This window comes from Ursus arctos, unplaced genomic scaffold, assembly GCF_023065955.2.
Source record: "Ursus arctos isolate Adak ecotype North America unplaced genomic scaffold, UrsArc2.0 scaffold_21, whole genome shotgun sequence".
Taxonomy (NCBI): Eukaryota; Metazoa; Chordata; class Mammalia; order Carnivora; family Ursidae; genus Ursus; species Ursus arctos.
Window position 1 is genome coordinate 6260288 of NW_026622886.1, and position 23507 is coordinate 6283794.

The 23507-nt window shown below is 45.6% G+C and overlaps 1 protein-coding gene and 1 long non-coding RNA gene across 8 annotated transcripts in view; one reads left to right on the forward strand and one right to left on the reverse strand.

Moving 5' to 3' along the window:
• HMGXB4 (HMG-box containing 4) overlaps positions 1 to 9177 on the reverse strand; it is a 29451-nt gene extending 20274 nt beyond the window's left edge. The window contains exons 1-5 of one of the 6 annotated variants that reach the window (XM_044384454.3): positions 9086 to 9170; positions 4212 to 4310; positions 3437 to 3555; positions 3084 to 3162; positions 1350 to 2305 (exon numbers count right to left, since the gene is read on the reverse strand). In XM_044384454.3, coding sequence (XP_044240389.1) covers positions 1350 to 2305; positions 3084 to 3162; positions 3437 to 3555; positions 4212 to 4242 — 1185 coding nt within the window. In that variant the 5' untranslated portion in view covers positions 4243 to 4310; positions 9086 to 9170. Of the gene's footprint in view, positions 1 to 1349; positions 2306 to 2861; positions 2977 to 3083; positions 3165 to 3406; positions 3556 to 3754; positions 3860 to 4211; positions 6718 to 9085 lie in introns of those variants that run through there. The other 5 variants (XM_026499717.4, XM_048218041.2, XM_026499720.4 and 2 more) reach the window with 5 other exon arrangements.
• The window catches only part of LOC130544469 (uncharacterized), a 116244-nt gene continuing 101871 nt past the window's right edge, over positions 9135 to 23507 (forward strand). For both annotated transcript variants that reach the window (XR_008960757.1, XR_008960756.1), the window contains exon 1: positions 9135 to 9370. This is a non-coding gene — a long non-coding RNA (uncharacterized LOC130544469). The remainder of the gene's footprint in view (positions 9371 to 23507) is intronic.

The following is a 23507-nucleotide window of genomic DNA, read 5'->3' on the forward strand; positions in this document are numbered from 1 at the left end:
GAGCTTATGCTCTAACGTGAAGGAGGTTAAGGATCCACTGAAGATGCTGAACCAGAGGACTGTCCACATCAAAGTCGTACTTAAGAACATTCTGGCATCAATGTGTACAAATTACATTTGGGAAAAAACAGAAAGGAGGCCATTTATTACATTAAGTACAGGGAGGGAAGAGGCCCAAGATGGGGCAGTGGTAATGCAGGACATACAGGCATGGAAGTTATGAAGGAGAAAGCATATCAGGCTCAACACCTGAGTGGACATAGAGGAGAGGGAAAGCAGGGAAGAGGGAGATGTAAAAATAAACTGTTAAGACTGGGAAAAAATCGCAACAGTGAGGACTGACTGGGAAGAAGTATGAGAATGCTATTTCGGATGATGATTATTTTATAATGCTATTTCTATATCCTGACAGAGGTTTGGTCACCCAGGCACGTGCAATTGTCAAAACTCACCAAATGGTATACTAAACATGTGTACATTTGTGCCTCAGTAAATTCTACCAAGGGAAAAAAAAAAAAAAGTCCTGAAAACAAATATTGTCCTTAGGTGAAACTAACCTTTTTGACCGTTTTCTTTCCACAGCTCTGAATTTCTTAATTTCTATAAAATTAATATATTACTTTGATAATGCGGAAAAAGGCTTATTATTTTTTTTTTTTTTTACAGAAAACCTTTAATGACATAGTTGTTAGCCCCGAAAGTACAACCGCTAGAAGATTTCTTGAGTTGCGGGAAAGAAGTTAAACCAAGGCGGTTGATTTCTCCTTCCTATCTCTTCAGCAATCAGTGTGCTCCCTAAGGTCAGGAGCTCTGTCCTGCTCAGCTCTGCACCTCTCTCCACCCACTGGAGCACTGGGCCCAGCAAACAGTAAGCACTCACATGGTGAAAGAACACACGTTTGACACTAAAAAGAATACCAGAAAGTGGCCCACGCCAGTTAGTAGAAAGGCATTAGCTTAATTCGTGAGCTTGGTCGTTATTTTCCTAATTTTGAAGATCTGTTTCTCAGAATGAACGCAGAGAATGTCTCTCTCAATTGCCCTAGGCAGACAGTGCTGCTCACTGAAAGAAACTGGGTTTGGCTCCTTCTGTGAATTTCAAGTTCAACGGTATCCCTAAACTTACGCTTGGCCCGATGGGAGAACAACTCTATTAAGAAAACCCAGGAAAAATTAAGACTGCTCCTATCCTTGCACCAGAGAGACATGGCCACTGGCAATATTTTACACCTCATGTCATCCCATCAGATTGGCCTTGCCACGTTCCCCACCGTTCACCTCAGCTGCCTAATTCCAAGTCCGCTTACAACTATCATCTCTTACCCACCACACTTTAAAAAATGGTTTACCTTTTCTCCTCTGTCTCTTTCTCTGTCTTTCTCCTCTTTTTTCTTTTTTTTCTCACTATGCCCGTCTGTGTGGAGGCTGGGCAGTGGCTGGGGGGGGGCAGCGGCTCCAGTGTGGGGGACGCTGGGAGGAGGGCCGGGTGCCACTGCGACCTCTGCCACGGTGGCAGCTGCAAGGCCTGAACTTCTCTTGGACTTGGAGTGCCGCTTCTCTTTATGCTTCTCCTTGTCCTTCTTCTTTTTGCTCTTCTTGGACTTCTTTTTCTTCTTGATTTCCCGGTAAGAGTCGTCGATGACTAACTCCCCAGCCTCTAGCTCCCCACCAGAGGAAGAGTCCGATTCTACTAGGATAGGTTCAAGTCCCGAAAGATCAAGGTTAGCACTGTGGGATTCTGGGAACTGGGAGCCATCCGCCCCACAGCCTTCGGGGCCGGGAGAGGAATGTGGGTCGGAGGAGGACTTGTGCTTTTTCCGGGCTGTTTTCAGAAAGCTCTGTAACTCGTGTCCTAGGAGTAAAGCACCTTGCTCATCGCGAGCTGATTTCTTAGAGGATTTTTTCATAGTCGCTTGCTGAGAGGGGTATTGAAAAGGCTCCTCATCAACCGAGCTGCTTCCCTTCTCCTTTGGTGAGAGAATGAGTTTCATCTTTAAGCCATCGGGCTCGCGAAGGGTCAGTGTCTCTGTGTTCACGTAGAGTGGTTTCATTTTTTTTGATTTGTGGGAACTACCATCCTCCAGGGATAGCTCCCCACTGCTTCCGCTTACTTTCTTCCTGTGGTGTTCCTTTTTACTCTCCGAATGACTTGAAGAACTAGAGGATTTCTCCCCTGTCTTTTTGGAGGGCTTGGAGCCTGTTGCCAGCGGGGAAGTGATGGCTTTCAACAGGTCCATGGCTGTATCGGCAGATTGTGGGCTGGACTTTTTCTTTTTCTTCTGTGACGATTCCAAAGACGAAAGGTCTGGAAATAATCAAGAGAAGTAATGTCCACACGACAAACCAACTTCCAACAAGTTTCCTCTCTCACCAAAAACACTCAACTAACATGAGGAAGAGGCTAAGAGAAATGATTTGAGGGGAGGCCCTTCCACTGATTCCTGATGACGCCCGTGCGCTTCTTGGCTCGGTAGATGCTGCCTGGCCCTGGATCCTGGACACAGTTCTTGCGACTAAAGTTGCTTCTCTTCACTGAGTCTTCATGGCAACCAGAGAGGGCGGACCCAGAAGAATGGACTAAGCTATGGGATTACGAGCAGTTACAATTTAGGTTACACTGCAGACAGAGTGTCATTTGCTTCTGTGTTCAGGACAAGCCCATTCTAGTACAGGGTTAGTCTCATCAGCTATGCGTATAAGAGAGCTAAGAAAAACTGGTCTTGTGAGTGGATATGCACTGGACTGAGAAGTAACCCACAGGTGCAGGCCAGAGGGCCCAGGAGTACATACGGCAAAAGGGATGCTGGGTAACAATGGGCAGAAGATAAGTGGATGATTGGGGGGGAGAAGGAACCTGGTACCTGGTGTATCACAAATGAAGACTGTTCTTCTATGCTGAATCCTCCAAAATACCAGCCCTCCACCTCTCTCCTCCTTCACACTGGTTTATCGGCACTCAGAACAAGAACCACTGTCCTGTTAAATAGGCCACTGAGTCAGCAACATCTGGATCCCTTTCCCCTACCCCGACTCCAAGAACCAGTGATGTGTTCGTCCCACCTGCTGCCCTTTCCCCTCCTTACCTCCATAGTAGTAATCATCAGAGGAGTGCTTCCTCTTCTTCTTGTGCGTGTCCGTCCCCAAGAAATAAAGCTCACTATCCTGGAATTGAAGAGGAAGAAGAATTGACCACTGAAGAAGATGATGAGGCAAAAGCAGTTTGGAACCAATTTTGTTCTTTGATTTCTGACTTTGAAAACAAAGTAAAACACAGGAAATATTAAAAGTAGACAGTGAACGGTGTTTATCTTTTTTAAGTTTTAAAAATACGCTTCTTTCTTCAAATACTAGGAAACAGGACGTGAGATAGTTAAAAACTTTCCTGATTCACATGTTTAGAATTTACCTTTAACTTCTTCTTGGAAGAATTTCTGACCTGAGCAGCGATTTCTTCCTCTTCTCTTAAAAAATCTTTGTAAGAACGTTTCTTTTCTCGTTGGCTTCGGCCAGCGGCTAGTCCTGTGTCCTCAGAGCTGTGATCACCATCAAAGCAATCTGAAAGCCAGGTTCGTTTGGGAAAGGAAAGGAGAAAGGCAAGTAAGTGACAACCAAAGAAATCACCACATATGTAATGCAACAATCCCTCCATTTCCAAGTTAAAATAATATTTCAACAAGTCCACTGGAATATAGGGCTAGGATCCAGGGGGCAAGAGTATTTCTTGATGACCTGGCTGCAAATACAAGAACCAAACCTGCAGAAACAATGCTTCCACGCTATGCAAAGGCCCCGTGTGCATCCTCAGACATGGTTTCTTAGTTGTGATTTGGCAGGTGGACACAGACTCGCAGAGGTAAGGCTGAAAAGAATAAGGATTCACGTGCTGTGCTGCTCTGTGGGAGTCCAAAATGTGATTCCTATCCCCAGACTCCTGCACAGTGGAGCTGGCAAGGACCACGAGTGCTGCAGGGGATCGCCCCAATAGACTACAGAGACTCATATTTCAGACTCTCATGCTGGAACCCTGTCCTGGTTTTCGCTTCCATGGGCCCAGTCTGGGGATGATGTGGAGGATGAGTGTCATAATACTGCTCTGGACCATCACTTGGGAGTCCAGGCTGTGATGGCCAGTCCTGGTCTCTATGTCCATGGGCTGCAAGGATTGAAGAGGAAACCCCCTTTGGAATGCTTCGCACATTAAGGGGTCATACCTTCTTTCTTCATGGAGTCATCATAAGCCATGGCGGTCCTGCAGGGCCTTTGTGAATGTGTCACTGTGTCCAGGCTCCTTCCCGTCTACAGGACCAGGTCTGAGAAACAAAGAAGGAAAACCCTCCTGTAATGCGAAATCACTGTGGAGAAGCAACCTTCCAGGTGGAAATGCGTAGTGATCCAAGGGCAGACTGGAAGGGCAGCAGGAAATAAAGGAGGGTCTTGTCACCTCCTTTTTCTGTTTGTAAATATATTGGGGTTGAAACTGCAGGAAGTGTACTGGGCTTAATTTGATTTGATTTATGAGTTAGAGTTGTGGTTTGGTGAAGTATATAAAATACCTCCCATATAATAAAAAATATCTCAAAATTAACGAGAATTTCTGAAATGCCAACAGGACGGACAACACTGAGATGGTAAATACTGACATGAAGTCAGAGGGATAGGTTCAATCATGGTTACAAAATGCACAGATAAAGCAAGATGCAGAGGAAGACAGATTACAGCAAACATTCCAGACCATAAAATCCTACCATGTGGATCGGTGGCAGGCTAAAATCTATTGTATTGCAGTTTAAACAGAAATGATGATAACATTACAGGGATAGTAAAGACATTTAGAGTGTAATTTTTTGGTATGCATTTTGTTGGCCTATGTGAATTTGCTCAAAACCGTAGAAGCGTAAAAGCAAGGACACTTCTTCTATTAGTTGGTCACATGACAGCTTTCAAGGCTATCAGGCCTTTCTTAAAGGCTAGGTGAAAACAGGGAAGAATTATCATTTGTCCATTGGTGGTGAAGTTTTTATGATTATTAAGATTTTTGTTGAATTCTTGAAATTTAAATGTTCTAAATATTATTTTGAATTTGTTAAAAACATTTGTTTTGGACATTCAAGTTTATATGTCTACTTTGACTTTGACAATGACAAGCCACAGGCTGTACTCTAAGGTAAAGTTCTTCAGGTACTTTAAGGACAGGCAATGTCACAAATCCTTGCAGGAAATTTAAGAATAACATTCTAAATATATTGAAAATGTTCTCAACTGGTTAGTGAAATGCTTACAAGGTGATCAGATTGGTTATTTATTTACATTTTATTTTACCTTCATCACTATATGGGGATTTAGAAATGCTGAAGGGTTCTTCAGTGACACATTGCCAGTCCCTTCAGGAGGATATGGGTAATACTGAAGTACATAACTCTTGTGAAAGAAAATTTGATTAACAAGGGAAACTCTCCTAAGAATTACATTTAAAATAAACGAAAGGAAAAAAGACTTAATTGCACAAGTCAGATAAAATACAATGCGCAGACATGCCTAAGTTGAACAAATAAAGAGAAAAAGCATTGCCAAGAATGATTTACAAGGAATGTTAAGAAAAGTAACATAAAAAAGCATTTCTCCACTGCCCTGAGAAGGAGAAGGAAGAACGGACTTGGTCAAAGCTAAGAGGATCTAGAGTAAAGAAACCAAACAGATTGAATTATTTTAGTGATAAACCAGAGAACTGCTTGCTCCGAGGGCTTTTCATAGGAAACGAAGGGGATGTAAGGTCAGAGCTCATGTACAAATACAAGGCAACGCACATCATGTAGCCAGTTTTTCATGCTCCTGCATTCTCAACTTTCTCAAATAGAAATTACTGCCCTCCCCTTTCCACACAAGTGGCACTACTCCAAAAGTGAAGGAAGGGGGAATGTTATAGGGAATCAGGTCCATTCACTTGAAAATCGTATGCCCTGTCACTGGCACTACAGTATATTGACTTTCTTAGGAAAAAATATATAGGTCCCATGAGTTTTCGTAGGCTGGTAATGCCAAGAAATACAACTTGAGACCTCAAGTTAAATGTTTTCAGGCCAAATGAATTTTGGCCAAGAATGTTTGATAAGAAAATAATCTTAAACATTCAATGTCATAAATATGTCCATCAATCTGTCGTCAACAAGAATATGCACTTCTAAATGAAGCAAAGGCAGGCCCTGAGACTTACAGGCCAGCCTTCTTTTTAGTAACATCAAAACTAACATAAAACAGAGTTGAACAATCTAACAGAGTGGGAATAAGTACCTCCGAAGACAATATGAGAAAGAAAACCATGATGTGACTTCTGATCTACGAGAAAAAGGTTCATGGTTTTATAACTGACTGCTTTGAAAAACCACCAGTGGATTTAAAAAGTTGTGAAAGGGAACAGGAAATCAGGAGTTGATCTTTAGAGGCACAGGCCAACAGAGAACACGTGCTGATGTGAGCACTAGGTATTGGAATTAGGCCTGCTGCTGTTTACATTTTCATAAAAACACTGAAAAGTGGTTTACAAATTACAGGATTAAATAACCTGTAGAGAAAAAAATGAGTGGGGCCTGTAGGCAAGGCTGATTCACTAAAGAACTGGAACAGTCAAGAGTTTAAAAATTTAAAATTGAACACAATGGACTATGCCGCTCACAGCTTGGGCAGACTGATGGACCTTCAATTTTTAGGTTCTTTTATTTTTTTATTTTATTTTTTTTATTTTATTTTATTTTATTTATTTATTTATTTGACAGAGACAGAGACAGCCAGCGAGAGAGGGAGCACAAGCAGGGGGAGTGGGAGAGGAACAAGCAGGCTCCTAGTGGAGGAGCCTGATGTGGGGCTCGATCCCATAACGCCGGGATCACGCCCTGAGCCGAAGGCAGACGCTTAACCGCTGTGCCACCCAGGCGCCCCTAGGTTCTTTTAAATCAAGATATTATTGCAGCTCAGGGGTTACTTTTGGTTGCTGACTCATAAAGGAAAGATGAAACCAGATAAAGAAGTCTCAAGCAATAGTGTGGAAGAAAGGCAGAGTTAGGACAACATTTATATAGAATCAGATGACCCCCTGATATTCCTTCCAGGTCTTGAATATTATCCATGATAAATTCAGAGTTCGGGGTTAGGCAGCAGATTGTGGGATTAACGAAAGTGAAAAATATTAGGTTTGACTTTCACATTAGAAAGCAGAGGTCGTAATTACATTAAATGTTGGCAAAAGTAAAACAGGTGTTAAAACACATTCTCCCGAATTTCATCATTTTGGAGTTTATAGAATTCAATGTTGTCAACTTCAAGAGGCAGGGATAGTTTTACCATTATGTTCCTCTCAGTGTGCTAAGAAATGACAACATAAGTGAAAGTTCATTATTTAATGTTGCCTACAGAGGCCAGAAACATGCCATCACAAAAAATGTGTACTTATGCAATGTGCAAATTGTTAAATGGCTCTTCTGGGGCTCTTCTTCGGGATATGAAAAAGGGGAGGCGGAGCTGCCGTTCTACCTGTAGAGAAGTGTCCATATTTTGTCATAGCTTTCGGGATTACCAAAGTGATGAATGAAAAAGCAAAAATCATCAGGTATCGTACTTTCTTATGTTGCAGGTCCAAATGATAATTATAGGGGGAAAAAAAGTTTCAGAGGGTGATTTGTTTGATGTAATCTGAGCCCCAGCAGTTGCTAACAAGCTTCTTCATTCCAGAATGTAAATGAGTGTTGAAAAAGAGTGAACAAATTAAGCCCCCTGATCCGAGCAGTAAGCAAAATCCTGAACTCCGGGTCTAGTTCGGGATGAGAGCCTTGCTCAAGAGTCCGCGTTCTCTTCCACCACTCTCTCCACGAACTCAAATCGCCTGTCCGCGCAGGAAAAGGAAGGAAGGTGCACATCCAGCTGTTGCCAGTTTCTGAATTGTTGCTGTTGTTGTTTACTTCTGGGATAGCGCAGGTGCCCTCTTGTCGTTTTTGTAGAGATCTCCTCCAATCTCAGAACACAGCGACTCCGAATTCCTGCCACTCCCTTCTCCAGGAACCTACCTATGCAGCACTCACAGCCCCTGCCAGCTCTGGAAACTGCAGAGATCCCGGCAGCCTGGGATGGGGATTGAATCCTATCACCGCATGGCAGCTAAGCGGAACCACGACCACCGCACAGATCGGCTGACAACACACATTTCCATAAAACCACCAACACAAATTTTGACAAGCTTTGTCCAATCAACAGGCTTTCCTTTGAGTTTTTTTTATTTGTTCTGGTATAAGGGAATATAATCAGCCACCTGCTTAACCGGCAGAGAGAGGGGGAAATGATGCTCCTCTAATACGTGATATAAAGTGAATCTACAAGTAAAAGCTGTGGGGGGAAACGGGCCTGTACGGAGAAGATCGCACTACGAAGGCACGTTCCAACTGGGTCGCCCGCAAAAAGGACACACAACACCGGGTTATTTATACAGAGAGCCCCCAGGACCACCATTTTTGCGGCCCCCACGCAAACCAATGGGACTCTCCCGGCCGTTTTGCAGCAACAGCTAGTTCAACAAAGCTCTGTGAAGAGGAAAAGAAGAAAGCTCCTCGCATCCTCTCCTGCCAGCCGAGGGCCCTGCCCTCCCGCCGCCCCGGCTCCGGGGCCCTTTCGCCTTGACAGCCCGGGGACCCCGCACCCCGGGTCCCGAGCCGCACCGCGGCCCCGACCCGGTCCCCGCGTCCCCGGCGGCCTCCTGGCGCCACCGAGGGCGGAGACGGCCCCGGCAGGGGGAGGGGCGGCCCCGGCCCGCAGGCCCCCGGGGCGGCCGCACGCCCCCTCCCGGCCCCGCAGCTTTCCCGCCTTCCCCATTTGAACAGCTCCCGCCCGCCTTCCTTCGGCGGCCCGCTCCAGCCCCTTCCCGGGGGCGGACTGCGGCCGCTACTCCAGTCCCCGGCTCGGCCTCTGGGCTAGGCCGCACCGGGCCTGAGGCGCCCCCGCGGCGGTGTCGCGGGCCCAAGCGGCGGGTGGCGGCGGGGCGGGGCCGCTGCCGCCTCGGGGAGGGGGCCCAGGCCGGCCTCGTGGGGGCTCCGCTCGCTGCTACCTTCACTCGGCTCGCCCGGATCCCGCCTCAGCGCCGCCGACCGCCGCCATCTTGGAGAAGGAGAGAAAAGCGCGAGCGGCCAGGGAGCCTCAGTCGAGCCCAGAGCGCAGGCTCCGGCTCGCGAAGGGGAATCCCGCTCCTAACGGAGCGCCGAGCGCATCGAAAGAAGCGCACCGCTTGCTGAGCCCGGGGACCGGAGTTGATTGAGAATTTGCTGTGGGGCCAGGCTTGGGCTGGAAGCTTTACGATCATTGTATCACTTAATCCTCACTGCATCCCTGTGAGGTAGGTTTGGTCACATTTTACAGATGAGAAACAGGCTCAGAGAGGTTAAGTGAGTTGCCCAACTGTATACAGGTAGTTGGGGGAAGAGGCGGGTACTACTCCAAGTCTTCTGATTCTTACTGAAGTGCTCTTTCCACAAGACTATGCCGTGTCCTTCGAGATGTTTTTGTACATAAATGCTCTCTCTGGGAAACTTAGATCATGCCGATTAATAGCAGCGGTGCCTATTTGGAATTTGGCATTTATGTTTGGGTAGTTGGCATATTTCGGAAGAGGTGGCAGAGTGTATTTTTCTAACATTGCACTATAACATAATTTGCATGGTGAATCCTCTGCGTTTCTCCTCACAAATTATTTGCATTTGAAAGTTGGAAACAGTCTTCAGACAAATGAAGAGAGGCCACACACAGGAGAAAGAGGGTTTTTCTGATTTGCTCTGGAGAATTTGGACTAATAGTTAGAAATTACTGTGTGAAGATCTTGGTTCAATATGAAGGCAAACTCATTTTTCTAGAGCAGTTCAATCGTGTTTAGCTCCCTTGTAAGATAGTGAACTCCCCATTACCACAGGAGTTCAAGAAGAAGCTAGTGTCTTCCTTGCTGTAGAATGGAGAGGTTGGAGATCTAGATTGGTTTCTAGTGTTGTAAACCCCCTGCAACTCTGTGCAAAATTTTGTGTTTGTGCATATGTATGTTTTTCTGGGCGTTAGATCCCATCGAAGATTAGGAATCCCTATCTTAGAGGGCTTTCTGGTCCAGAATTGGATGGTGCTTGAAGGGGATGTAGTAGTAATGCTGTTCACCTTGCAGACTTAGAAATTGAGACCAAGAGAAGCAGATGATTTGACTCAGAACACACTGCTAGTTAGTGATCAGATAAGGATTAGAAGCCAGATTATTGGACTTTTGGTTCAGTGCTCTTTTCACCATGTGAATCTCTCTCTCCTTCTGCACTGAGTAGAATATCAGATTCTGTTTAATCATTGCTTTTACGGTTGTGAGATGCTGAGATGTTAAAAGAGACATTCAAAGTTGTTGAATTTATTCCCAAAATATAACCGTGAATAGTAAATAAAACGACCACCATGGCCCCATCCTGCTCACCAGAAAGAGGGTCAATAAGTTTCACCAAAAGGTACAGGATTGCTCTTCTGGGACACCTTGCCTGACATTAGGCTTCCCTGTGAGGTATTGCAGAGCTGTGAGAATGTGTTTCCCCTCTGTTCTTCAGTATTGGTCAGGATGTTTTCAGTTGGGAGTGACATAATCCCAATTCAAAATAGCTTACCAGAAAAGGAGACTTTATTGGTTGACATTACTGAAATGTTCAGTACCTGTGGGCATGTCTGCATCCAGGGAGGGACTCAAGTCTCTTACCAGAGGTGCTTTCTTCTGAGTTGGCTTTATTCTCAGGTTCCTGGTGATGACTCCGCCTCTGGGCTTTACCATCCTTTCTACTACCAGTGTCCCTGGACAGGAAGTTTCTTTTACCCATTTGTTTTGGGAGACTCATTGCCCAAATTGGGTCAACCATCACTATGAGCAAAGGTGTGGGGCATGCTGATGGGCTAAATCAGGTCACAGGCTCACCCCCCAAAGCAGGATAAGCTCAAGGAAAATCAGGGGTTATTGTCAGATGGGTAAAGGAGTGTTAGGTAGGCAAGAACAATAGCTGTCCACCCAGCCCTACCACTAGCGTGGAGCTGCCTGCCTCAGGGTCCCATTTATCCAGTCCCTTCTTTTATCCCACCTGAGATTGGGCATATCAAGTTATTGCCCATCTTAACCTCCTGTAAACCTGAAGTCCATTGCTCCTCAGTCTGTTCCCTTCCTCCAGTCTTGTATCACTGCATGTTTGTTTATTCATTTAACAAATACTGATTGGAAACATGACATGCGTCAGGCACTGTCCTGGGTGTTCAGAATAGAATAATGAACAAAACAGAGTCTTTGACCCTCCCTCCCCGAGCTTACATTCTAATTGGGGTGGGGAACAGAAAATAAGTAAATAGGGACCATGTTGGGTGGTAATTGAAGGTGGAGAAAAATGCCAGGTAGGGTAAGGGATACCAAGAGGGAGTGGAGGTGGGGATTGTTATTGAAATGTGATCAAGGAGGTTCCTCTGATGAGGTACACACACTGGAGGTCGGAGGTCGGAGGCTGAGGCTGGCAGCTCAGTCCGAAGTGGGCTGGTGGTGGGGGCTGGGAGGCCGTAGCTTCTGGAACGGATGCAAGGCCTTCCTCTGAGCCTTGATGGAAAAATATTCTGGACTGAGTATCCTGCCATGGTTCTTTTGTTTCTGCAATTTGCAAAGGGAGAAAGGAGGACGGCTTGGTAGCCTGAGGTGGGAAGGGGCCTGGTCACGGCGGGCTTTGTGAATAGGAACACCTTGTCCCGTGATGACACGAGAATGGCATCTGAGATGTGTGAAGGTCGGATGCTCCCTGGGGCTGGAGCTGTTCTCTGGCCTGCTGGACCCCAGGAAGCTGCCCAGCGCATGGTAGTAGCAGGTGGCCATCAAGTCGTGCTTGATTTGGATGTTTTCTTCTTCGGATTGTTTTTCTGTGCTTTGCCCTCTCTGGCTGTGTTCGGAACAGCTTTGTTGCGTCAGGCCCAATGGATATGCACATGACAGGGCCCTTTTGGCTGGAAGTGATGGGACCTAATTAAAACTACCGTAAGCAACAAGAAGTTTCTGGCCCATAGAGCCAGAGAGAAGCCAGCTGTCTAGGCCTCGGGGTCCAGGGATTCAGATCCCTTCCCCCTAGCTCTCTTCTCTCAAGTTGGCCGTCCTCATGGGCCTGGAGTCATGGCTGCAGGTAGCCTAGGCTCCTCTGCGGAGAGTCTCCTGACCAGAGAGGGAAGGGGGCTTCCCCACACCTACTCCATGGGAAGGAATCCCAGGGACGAACGATTGGTTGGCTTGGGGTCACGTGGTCATTCTGTGCTGTGTTGGACTGTTCTTGGCAGAATCATTAAGTTGAAACAGGATGAGAGTCGTTCCACAAAAGAAGAGAGGAATCTCTTCTGGGACGACAAATAGTAAATCTTCTGTGATGAGGCAGTGATGCTCTGTTCCCGCTTTTGAGTAGCTCGGATCTTGTGTGCAGCCTTGATTCTGCACATCCCTCAATACCTGCCCCAGCCACACTGGCCATCTCCTGGCTCCCTAAGCATGCGGAGCCCTATCGTGCATCCACGCCATTGTGCGCACATGTCCTTGTGTGTAGTGTGTCCCCTGCTCCCCACTGCTTTTACCAACGCGGCTCCCAGAAAGCTCCTATGTATTCTTCAAGATGTAGCTTGCGTGCCCCCTCTCCAATCATGCCCTGTGTTCCCACCCACCTGATTACATGCACCTCCCACCCTGCATTCCAGTCATCCTTTGGCTTAAGTCCTTTCCCTGTTCCTCAAGGATAGGATCTTTGTCCCTCCAGCCACATGGTAGGTATTCAGTGAATCCTTTTGATTAGATGTTGTTGAATGAAGAGCGGGACCAACCATTTTTCTTGGGACCCAGGGCGACAGAGGTGATAGCTGCTTGGGAGAGTGACAGAGGTGTGGCAACGATGGGTTTGGTTTGCGCACTCCCTCACTCGTCTTCTGCAGCAGACGGCAGTGTGCAGACCTCAGGAATGGTCATGTACCTGCAGCCTGGGAATCATAATCTGTAGCTGGAGCTTTCCTAGGGCAGGAGCTTGACTGAGAAAGTGAGAAGACACTGAGAGAGCTTGAAAATGCTCAGTGCCTGGATCAGACTGTCCCCTGCCCCTTCCATGCTTTACCATGTGAGCCACGGAATCCCCACTCCCCCTTAGTGTGAACTGGCTGGGGGCTCCTTTGTCCTTTGGAGTCCAGAGGAGCTCCCCAGTCCCTAGGCTCCAAGAAAGAGGAAGCCCTTGAGCTGTGGGGTATTGTTGGTGGGATAGGGTGAAAAGGCGTTCCTGGCGGAAGAAACCGGGTAAAAGGAGGCCAGGAGGCTCAGGGCCTCGTCATGTCGTCAGAATGCCAAGCAGTGGGGTCAGTAGTGGGAGTGCTGAGGGACGCTGGGGCCACACGGGGAGTTTGTACTTAGTCTGGAAGGGCCGGGGCCAGGACCTCCCCACCTGGCTGTCTCTCTGCCCCACTGCACATTTCTCGCTGATGGTGTGACCCTCTGTTTCTTCTCCCCCCCACCGCAGGAAAATAATTTTAAGCTTATAAGTTCAAAGTACAAATATTCATGTACCTACCTCCTGGAGTAAACAAATGTTAACATTATTATATATGTATTTATATATTTATTAATTATTATATATTATATAATATATATTTTATTTTAAAAAAGATTTTATTTATTTATTTGAGAGAGAGAGAGCAAGAGCGACAGAGCAGGGGGAGGGAGAAGCAGACTCTCCACTGAGCAGGGAGCCCGATGCAGGGCTTGATCCCAGGACCCCAGGATCATACTTGAGCCGAAGGCAGACGCTTAGCCAACTGAGCCACCCAGGCATCGCTATTCTACTTATATTGGCTTGTTTTGAAATTTTATTTAATTTAAAAATTTTTTAGGAAAGAAAACATGAATACAGTTTGAGCCGCATTTCCATCTCCAGTACCAATAGCTCATTTCCTTCTCTCTTTTCTCAGAGGAATTGAAATTGGTGCATGTCCTTTCTGTCCATGTTCTGATCACGTGTATGCATGAGAGGTGAGAGTAGCCTAAGTAATGTTTCAGGGCATTAATTCAGGAGCCGGACTTACTAGGTTAAAGTCTAACCCCATTACTTTCTAGCTGTGTGATCTTGAGCAAGTTCTAGACATCTCTGAGCCCTAATGTCTATCTTCTCAAAATGGAACTAAGCAAAGTGAAGCCCTTACACAGCAGTACCTGATACCTGGAAGGTGCTGTATGTGTTAGTTACTATTATGCACGAATAATATACCATCATTGTTTCACAGAGCTACGTAAGTGGTAGAGAACCATTTGGTAGCAATTTGTATTTTTCATTCGACATACCACCCTTGGGAGACTTTGCTTCTAGCCAAATTGGAATAACAGGGACCAGATTTCTCTTGCTGCCCGAAACAATCGACAAAAAGATCCAGACACAGCATAGGAAACAAGAGTTTTTAGACCTTGAATATCAGGCAGCACAGGACAGCGATCCCTGAGAGGTGGGGGACAGAATGAGCCCCGTGATTGCCTCAGTTTACTGCCTGAAGTGTCCAGACTTCAGCACAGGGAAGGGTAACCCAGATGGAGCCTGTTGGTCTCCCTGAGATGCGGAGACGGAGCTGGGAGTGTGGAAAGGTCAGGGCAGCTGTGATTCTCAGGCAGAGTATGAATGAGGAGAGCCCCGCCCAGAAAGAGCTTCTGAGCAGCCATAGGGAGCTCCCCTTGAGTTTTCTTTTTTTTTTTTTTTTTTTTTTTTTTTTAAGATTTTATTTATTTATGTGACAGAGAGACAGCCAGCGAGAGAGGGAACACAGCAGGGAGAGTGGGAGAGGAAGAAGCAGGCCCACAGCGGAAGAGCCTGACGTGGGACTCGATCCCAGATCGCCAGGATCACGCCCTGAGCCGAAGGCAGACGCTTTTAACGACTGCGCCACCCAGGCGCCCCTTTTTTTTTTTTTTTTTTTTTTTTAAGATTTTATTTATTTATGTGACAGATCCCCTTGAGTTTTCTGCTGAGCAGTGCCTGTGTGTGAAGAAACTACCTAAAGCTGGGGAAAGAACTGCTTAAAAGGATTAGAGAGAACAATTCCTATAGTTCACACAGGGTTGGGAATAATTCAGGTTCTCATCAGCCAGAATGGAAAAACCTTGTAATTCATGGGATGTCTAGCAGAGCGCTGGGTTGTGGGGGAAAGGTAGCCCAGAATAAAGGCTGCTCTGATCCCACCTAACAAAACTTAAAAACAAACCTTGGGAGGATCAAACTGTTTCCAAGTAACTTAATTGTATCACAGAGCAAACCCCAGGACTATCCAGTTCATGCCAGCTAAATGCTAAAATTCAGTCTCCGGCAGTCAATAAACATCACCAGGCTTGCAAACAAGCAATCAACCATGACCCATAATGAGGAGAAAAATCAATCAATATAAACAGACCCATAAAAGACACAAATGATAGAATTTGTAGGCAAGGACATTAGAGCAGTAATTATAACTATATTCCATGTGTTCAAGAGGAGAGAACAAAGATTAAGCATGTTAAGCAGACACGAAAGATGTAAAAGGGATTCAGAAAGTCACCGGGTTCTGGAAAGATCCTCCCACTAAGTACAACTAAAATCCCTAAAAACAGGGGCTCTTGGGCGGCTCGATTGGTTGGGTGTCTGCCTTTGGCTTAGGTCATGATCTTGGCGTCCTGGGATCAAGCCCTGGGGTCAGGCTCTGTGCTCAGCGGGGAGTCTGCTTCTCCTTCCTATGCCCCTCCCCCTGCTTGTGCTCTCTCTGTCTCTCTCTCAAATGAATAAATTCTTTTTTTTTTTTAAAGATTTTATTTATTTATTTGAGAAAGAGAGAGAGTGCGAGCAGGGTGAGGGGCAGAGGAAGAAGCAGACTCCCCACTGAGCAGGAAGCCCGATGCGGGACTCGATCCAAAGACTCCAGGATCATGACCTGAGTGGAAGGCAGACACTTAACTGACTGAGCCACCCAGGTGCCCCTCAAATGAATAAATAAATTCTTAAGAAAAAAAAAAAAAAGAAACAAATGTAAGAAGGCACTGAAAGGTGGGGAGAAGAATGTAGATTTCAGGACCCAAACAATGTGTCCTTCCTTTATCTTATACAAAACTCAATTCAAAATATACTGAAGATTTAACCGGAAGACTTGAAACCGTAAAACTTCCAGAGGAAAACACAGGGGGAGAGCTCCTGGACATTGGTCTTGGCAAGGATTTTTGGGGATATGACACTAAAAACAAAGGCAACACAAGCAAAAATAAACAAGGAGGACTCCAAACTAAAAAGTTTCTGCACAGCAGACCAAACAATCAACAAAATGAAAAGGTACCCTATGGAGTGGGAGAAAATAATTGGAAATCACACACACACACACACACACACACACACACACACACACACCCATTTTAGGGGAGGTGGGGCAGAGGATGAGGGAAAGAGAGAATCTTTTTTTTTTTTTTTTAAAGATTTTATTTATTTATGTGACAGAGAGACAGCCAGAGAGAGAGGGAACACAGCAAGGGGAGTGGGAGATGAAGAAGCAGGCTCACAGCGGAGGAGCCCGATGTGGGACTCAATCCTGGTACGCCGGGATCACGCCCTGAGCCGAAGGCAGACGCCTTAACGACTGCGCTACCCAGGCGCCCCAGGAAAAGAGAGAATCTTAAACAGGCTCCACACCCATCACGGAGCCTGATGTGGGGCCCAGGCTCACAACCCTGAGATCATGACCTGTGCCAAAATCAAGAGTCTGACACTTAACTGACTGAGCCACCCAGGCTCCCCTGCAAATCGTATATTGGGTAAGGGTTTAATGTCCAAAACATATAAAGAACTCATGCAAATCAATAGCATAAGAACAGAGAACCCAACTTAAAAATGGCCAAAGGATCTCGATAGACATTTTCCCAAAGAAGACCCACTGCTGGCCAACAGAAGCATGATGTGCTTGGTGTCACTAATCACCGGGAAAATGCGAATCAAAACCACAATGAGCGGTCACCTCACACCCAGTAGAGATGGCTATCATCAGAAAGTCAGAAGATAACCAGTGTTGGGAGGATGTGGAGAAGAAGGAGCCCCTTGTGCACTGTTGGTGCAAATGTAAACTGGTGTAGCCAGTGGAAAACAATGTGGAGGTTTCTCAAAAAGTTAAAAATAGAACTACCATGTGATCCAGAAATTCCACTTCTGGGTATTTATCTAAAAGAAATCAAGTCACAGTCACCATCTCAAAGAGATACCTGCATTTTCATGTCCACTGTGGTATTATTCACTATAGCCAAGATCTAGAAACAACCTAGTGTCTGTTGATAGATGAATAGATAAATGAAATGTGATCGATCTGTCTATCTATTTATCTATCTATCTATCTATCTATCTATCTATCTATCTACCTATCTATCTTCAAGGACATTATGTGAAGTGAAATAAGCCAGAAAGATTTATATGTGGAACCAAAAAAAAAAAAAAAAAAAAGGGCAATACCCCACTAAACCGAAAAACCAATCTCTCCTCCCTCAAGCCCAAACTCCTCAAACTTATAGTGGAATGGTGGTTAGCAGAGGCTGGAGGTGGAGTGAGGAGAAAGGAAGGATATTGATCAAAGGGTACAAACTTCCAGTTAAAAGATGGCTAAATTCTGGAGACCTAGTGTAAGGCATGGTGACTGTAGTTAATACCAGTGTATCACGTACTTGAAATTTGCTAAGAGAGTAGATCTCAAGTATAAGGACAGACGCACACACAATGACTATGGGAGGTGATGGATATGTTAATTAGTTTGATTGTGTTATTGTTTTACGATGTACACATATATCAAAACAGACGTTGCATACCTTAAATATATGTAATTTTTTTATCTGTCAAAAAAAAGAAAGAGTCATAAAGGGGCGCCTGGGTGGCTCAGTCAGTTAAGCGTCTGCCTTCGGCTCAGGTCATGATCCCAGGTTCCTGGGATCGAGCCCTACATCAGACTCCCTGCTCAGCAGGAAGCCTGCTTTTCCCTCTACCTCTGCCTGCTGCTCCCCCTACTTGTGCTTGCTCTCTGTCAAATAAATAAAATAAAATGAAATAAAAAGCACAAACCTGCAAATGTATGTAGAGTTGTTCTTAATATTTCCTTATTCTTCTGGAGTCTGCAGGGTCTGTAGTGATACCCCGTTTCATTTCTGGTCCTGGCAATTTGTGTTTTCTTTCTTCCTGTGTCACTTTTATTGATCTTTGTTTCACTGATTTCCTCCATTGTTTTTCTGTTTTCAATTTCATTGATTTCTGCTCTTTGTTGTTTCCTTCTTTCTGCTGGCTTTAGGTTTGATTTTTTGCCTTCTTTTTCTAGGTTCTTTTTTTTTTTTTTTTAAAGATTTTATTTATTTATTTGACAGAGAGAGACAGCCAGCGAGAGAGGGAACACAAGCAGGGGGAGTGGGAGAGGAAGAAGCAGGCTCATAGCGGAGGAGCCTGATGTGGGGCTTGATCCCAGAACGCCGGGATCACGCCCTGAGCCGAAGGCAGGTGCTTAACGACTGCACCACCCAGGCGCCCCTCTAGGTTCTTGAGGTGGAAGCTTCAATGACTGATTTTAGACATCCTTTTTTCTGATGTATTTAGTGCTGTCAGTGTCCTCCTTACCCCTGTTCTGCTGTTGTCCTGTGAATTTTGATACATCGCATTTACATTCAGTTCAGCACTTTTGTGTATTTCTTTGAAACTTCCTCTTTAACTCAAGGATTATTTAGAAGTGCGTTGCTGAGTTTTCAAGCACGTGGAGATTCTTCTGTTATCTTTCTGTTCTTGATTTCTAGTTTGAGTCTGCTGTGGTCCACCAACACAATGGGTAGTATTTCCTTATCTTGATTGTACTGATTGTTCCAGTTGTGTAAACTGTGTCAAAACTCCATCAGATATCACACTTTAAGTATGTGCAGTTTAAAACATGTCCGTTATGCTGACGTATAGGTGTCAAAAACGTAAGAAAAAAAGGACTTAGGATTCCTACAAGTGAAATCTACGATGTCTGAGATGAAACACATGCGAGATGGCATTGATGACCAATTAGATACTCAAGAAAGGAAGGTGAATGAACTTTGAAGATAGAGGGAGATGAACAATCCGAAATGAAGCGCGATGAAAAAAGACCCCCCGAAATGAAGAGTATCCATGAACTGTGGGGAAACTGTAAGCTTAATAGAAGAGTAATTTGAGTCTGTGAAAGAGGAGAGAGTGGATTAAAAAAAAAAAAATATATATATATATATTAGAAAAAATAATGAAAATTTTCTGAATTTCCAAACTCACAAACATAAAGAATATGACACCAGGGAACATCATAATCTACTTGCTTAAAACCAGGGATAGAGAAAAAAACCTTAAAAGCATCCGTAGAGGGGCACCTGGGTGGCCCAGTCGGTTAAGCATCTGCTTTTAGCTCAGGTCATGATCCTGGGGTCCTGGGATCGAGTTTGGCATCAGGCTCCCTGCTCAGCGGAGAGCTTGCTTCTCCCTCGCCCTCTGCCGCTCCCCCTGCTCGCGCACGCTCTCTCTCTGTCAAAGAAATAAAATCTTTCTTCCTTCCTTCCTTCCTTTCTTTCTTTCTTTCTTTCTTTCTTTCTTTCTTTCTCTTTGTTTCTTTCTTTCTTTTAAAAGAACGTTTTATTTTTTTTTAAGATTTTATTTATTTATTTGACAGAGATAGAGACAGCCAGCGAGAGAGGGAACACAAGCAGGGGGAGTGGGAGAGGAAGAAGCAGGCTCATAGTGGAGGAGCCTTGATGTGGGGCTCGATCCATAACACCGGGATCATGCCCTGAGCCGAAGGCAGGTGCTTAACGACTGAACCACCCAGGCACCCCAGAAATAAAATCTTAAAAAAATAAAATTATTCCAAATAAAAGGCTTATTTTAAAAAGCTCATCCTTTGAGAAGACCAATACAGTTGATGAATCTCTAGTTGGACTGATCAGGAAAAAGAAAAGAAGACGTAAAATACCAGCATCAGAGATCAAGCTGTAAAACACACACACGCACACACACACACACACACACACACCTTTGTTCTCAGTCTCCGTTGGTGCAAGTATGTCCTGGTATTTAATTTTTGCAGCTGTGTAATACTCTGTTTTTGCAGTGTGCCAGATTTGATTTGTTCATTGTCATGACTATTGTCATTTACATTGTATCCATTTAAATGATTATTATAAGGTGTAGCACAATAATCTTGTTCAAGTCCCTTGTGCAATTGTGTGAGAATTTCCTTGAGGAGACTTCCTGGGATGGCCATGCTGTATCCTAGGGCATATATTTACCTTTGCCAGAGATTGCCAAGTTGCTTTCCAATGTGGTTGAATGGATTTCTGTATTTTTTCTACCCGTGGCTTCCTGAGGTCTGTTCTGCCTGATCTGTGGGCTTCCATCTCTCCCCCTGTGCTCCATTCCTCTTATCTGTGAGATATCTGATCAAGGTTGATTCTAGGTGATGGAAACAATGTGGTCCCTTTCACCCAGACCTGAAATAGCCTTAATTACCTCTTGAATCTCACTCTTCCAAAAACATTCTTAAAGCTGCAGTTTCCTGGTCCAATCCAGCATGAGAGAAATCAGCATGATGTACATATCTGCCCATTCCCCGCTACCCAGGAAACTGTATGTCACGTTCACAGATAGCAGTTCATCTGCTTGGTAGTTCGAGATAATGCATCTTATTCCCATAAGAACTCCTTTTGGTACCTGGCTGGTCTCATCCTGTTGGTTTCTCAGATGAGGAGAGTGACATTCAGAAAGGTTAAGTGATATACCCAGGGTCACATGATAAATTGATGGCATGATGGATTTTTGGTGTTCTTGCCAAAGATGCTTAACCTGAATCTAATTGTGAGCAAGCATCAGACAAACTCAAAACGAAGGACAGTCCACAGTACGACTGGCCTATCTTCTTAAAAAATGTCCGTGCCAGGCGATATGAGGGAAATCTGTACCTCCTTCTCAATTTTGTTGTAAACCTAAATCTGCTTTAAAAAGAGTCTTAAAAGGGGTGCCTGGGTGGCGCAGTCGTTAAGCGTCTGCCTTCGGCTCAGGGCGTGATCCCAGCGTTCTGGGATCGAGCCCCACATCAGGCTCCTCCACTGGGAGCCTGCTTCTTCCTCTCCCACTCCCCCCTGCTTGTGTTCCCTCTCTCGCTGGCTGTCTCTATCTCTGTCAAATAAATAAATAAAATGAAAAAAAATAGTCTTAAGAAATGTCATGAAGCGTGTGTGGAATGTGCACACACGCACACGCACACAGCTGTGGAACTGTTGCAGATTAACGGAGACTGAAAGGACGGAACAATTGAGCACAATCATGATCCTGGATTTTCTTTTGCATAGATGACATTATTGGGACAGTGGGTGACATCTAAATGAGATTCCTGCAGTAGATGATGGTATTGCATTTATGTTAATTGCCTAATTTTGATAATTGGGCTGTGGTTGTGTAAGAGAATGACCTTGCTGAGAAACATGCACTGAGGACTTGGGGGCAAAGGAGTATGATGCCTGCAACTTTCTGTAGATGGTTCGGAGACAACACAGATACCCATCTATCAAGAGGAGGGACAGAGAGAGGGAGAAGGCCTGTGTGGTACAAGTGCATGTGTGGGGAATTTAAAGGAAGGGCACGTGAGAATTCTTTGTGCTAAATTCTTGCAACTTTTTTCTCAATCTGAAATTGTCAAAATACGTCAAAGAAGAAAATATTCCCATAGCCCCATCCGTCTTGCATCATGTGGGGGCCCTGCAGGCATCTGTTCACGTGGTTGTTGTTGTTTTTAATAAAGATTTTATTTATTTGACAGAGAGAGAGAGAGAGAGAGACAGAGAGCACAAACAAGAGGGGAAGTGGCAGGGAGAGGGAGAAGCAGGCTCCCTCCCCAAGCAGGGAGCCCGACATGGGGCTCGATCCCAGGACCCCAGGATCATGACCTGAGCTGAAGGCAGACACTTAACTGCTTAACCGACTGAGCCTCCCGGGTACCCCACGTGGTGGTTTTTTCTAAAGCCTGTTGATAGCCTGGGAGACAGGGAAATGCCGGGGTGGGGGGTTGGAGAGGAGTCAACTCCCCCTCACTCTTCTGGGGTCTGCAGAGTGGTGCGTGAGGTGGACACACCCTCTCTACCCTGCGCAGTGTAACTGGGGCCTTGGGCGGGTTTTCTTGAGCGCGTAGGACAGGTGATTTCTTCCCAAGTGTGGATCGAGAGGCAGAAAAATATGCCAATGTCAGGACATTTTCCTGAAAACCTAATTTACATATAAAAATGCCCTTTGTATCAGACAGCACTTACATGTGAGTCATCTTACTGGATTCTTAGAACCACCCTCTGAAGTAGACACTTCATCTTACTTAGATACATCTTAGTTACGGGAAAAAAAACCGAAGCTCAAGAAGGGTAGTTACTTCCTTCAAATCAAGGTACAAGTAACTGTGCATTTAGATGCGGATCTCTGGGCCCCTGATAATGATTATACAGCCCTGGGGTGGGAGGCTGGGGCTACAGGCTGATGAGGCACGCGGAGGAAGCTGATGGCCAAATTGATCTCCCTGGCTCTGCGTTGTGCAGGTGCCGCGTCAGACAGGTTCTGGGCTCCTGGAGGCTTTCCTCCATGTGTCCACTAGGGGGTGCTGCTGGCCCAGTTTAGAAATGCTTTCCTCTGGCCCTTTGCTGTGGTCAGAGGAGGAATTGCTATACAAGTCAGTAAAGGACCTTCAGGGTTCTTCACCTGCACAGACCCCTTCTACTTTTGCACCCAATTTTGCATTCATAACGGACCATGTTTCCATAAGAGGGCTCTCTGAATAAGCTTCAGGTTTCCTAAATCAGTATTCTCCTGGTTCATGCAAATACTTTGGTAGCTCAGGGTTGGGAGGCTGGAAGTCTGCTCCTCTTGAGCTGCCCAGACAATAGATTTCCATGGTCCCAGTTGCTCAGGTTTACAGGTAGGGCGATGTTGGATAGAATTCACCTCTAAGGCTCCTTCCTGCTGGATGTTACCCTAGATTCTCTCCGTGTCCTCTCTCCTTTTTCTGCTCTGCCACCTTTCCTTTGATTTCCCCCGTCTGTTTCTGCCCTCCCTTCCAGCCCATGCCTTAGCAATGGCCAGAGTCTCCTTGGTTCTGCTAATGGCTTCGGGGGGTGGGCTGTTCTGGGTTTCTGTGTCTGAAGAACTGGGATAACACTGGATGAACACAGTGGGCTGGGGAGAGGGAGGAGGCAAGTCAACCTTTACTATCCATGAAGCCCCAGGGAGGACTCTGCTCCCTTCCTACCTGATTCTCCTTGCTGCCTCCACTGGCTTTTTCTTCCTTCCGGTCTGCAACCCTGGCTGCCAGGGCCACCGCAGCCCGGGAGAAGTCAAGGACCTGCACTTGACTACTCTGCTCACTTCTTGGGCACCGTTCCTGATTTCCCTCCCACTGCTCTGATGGTTCCT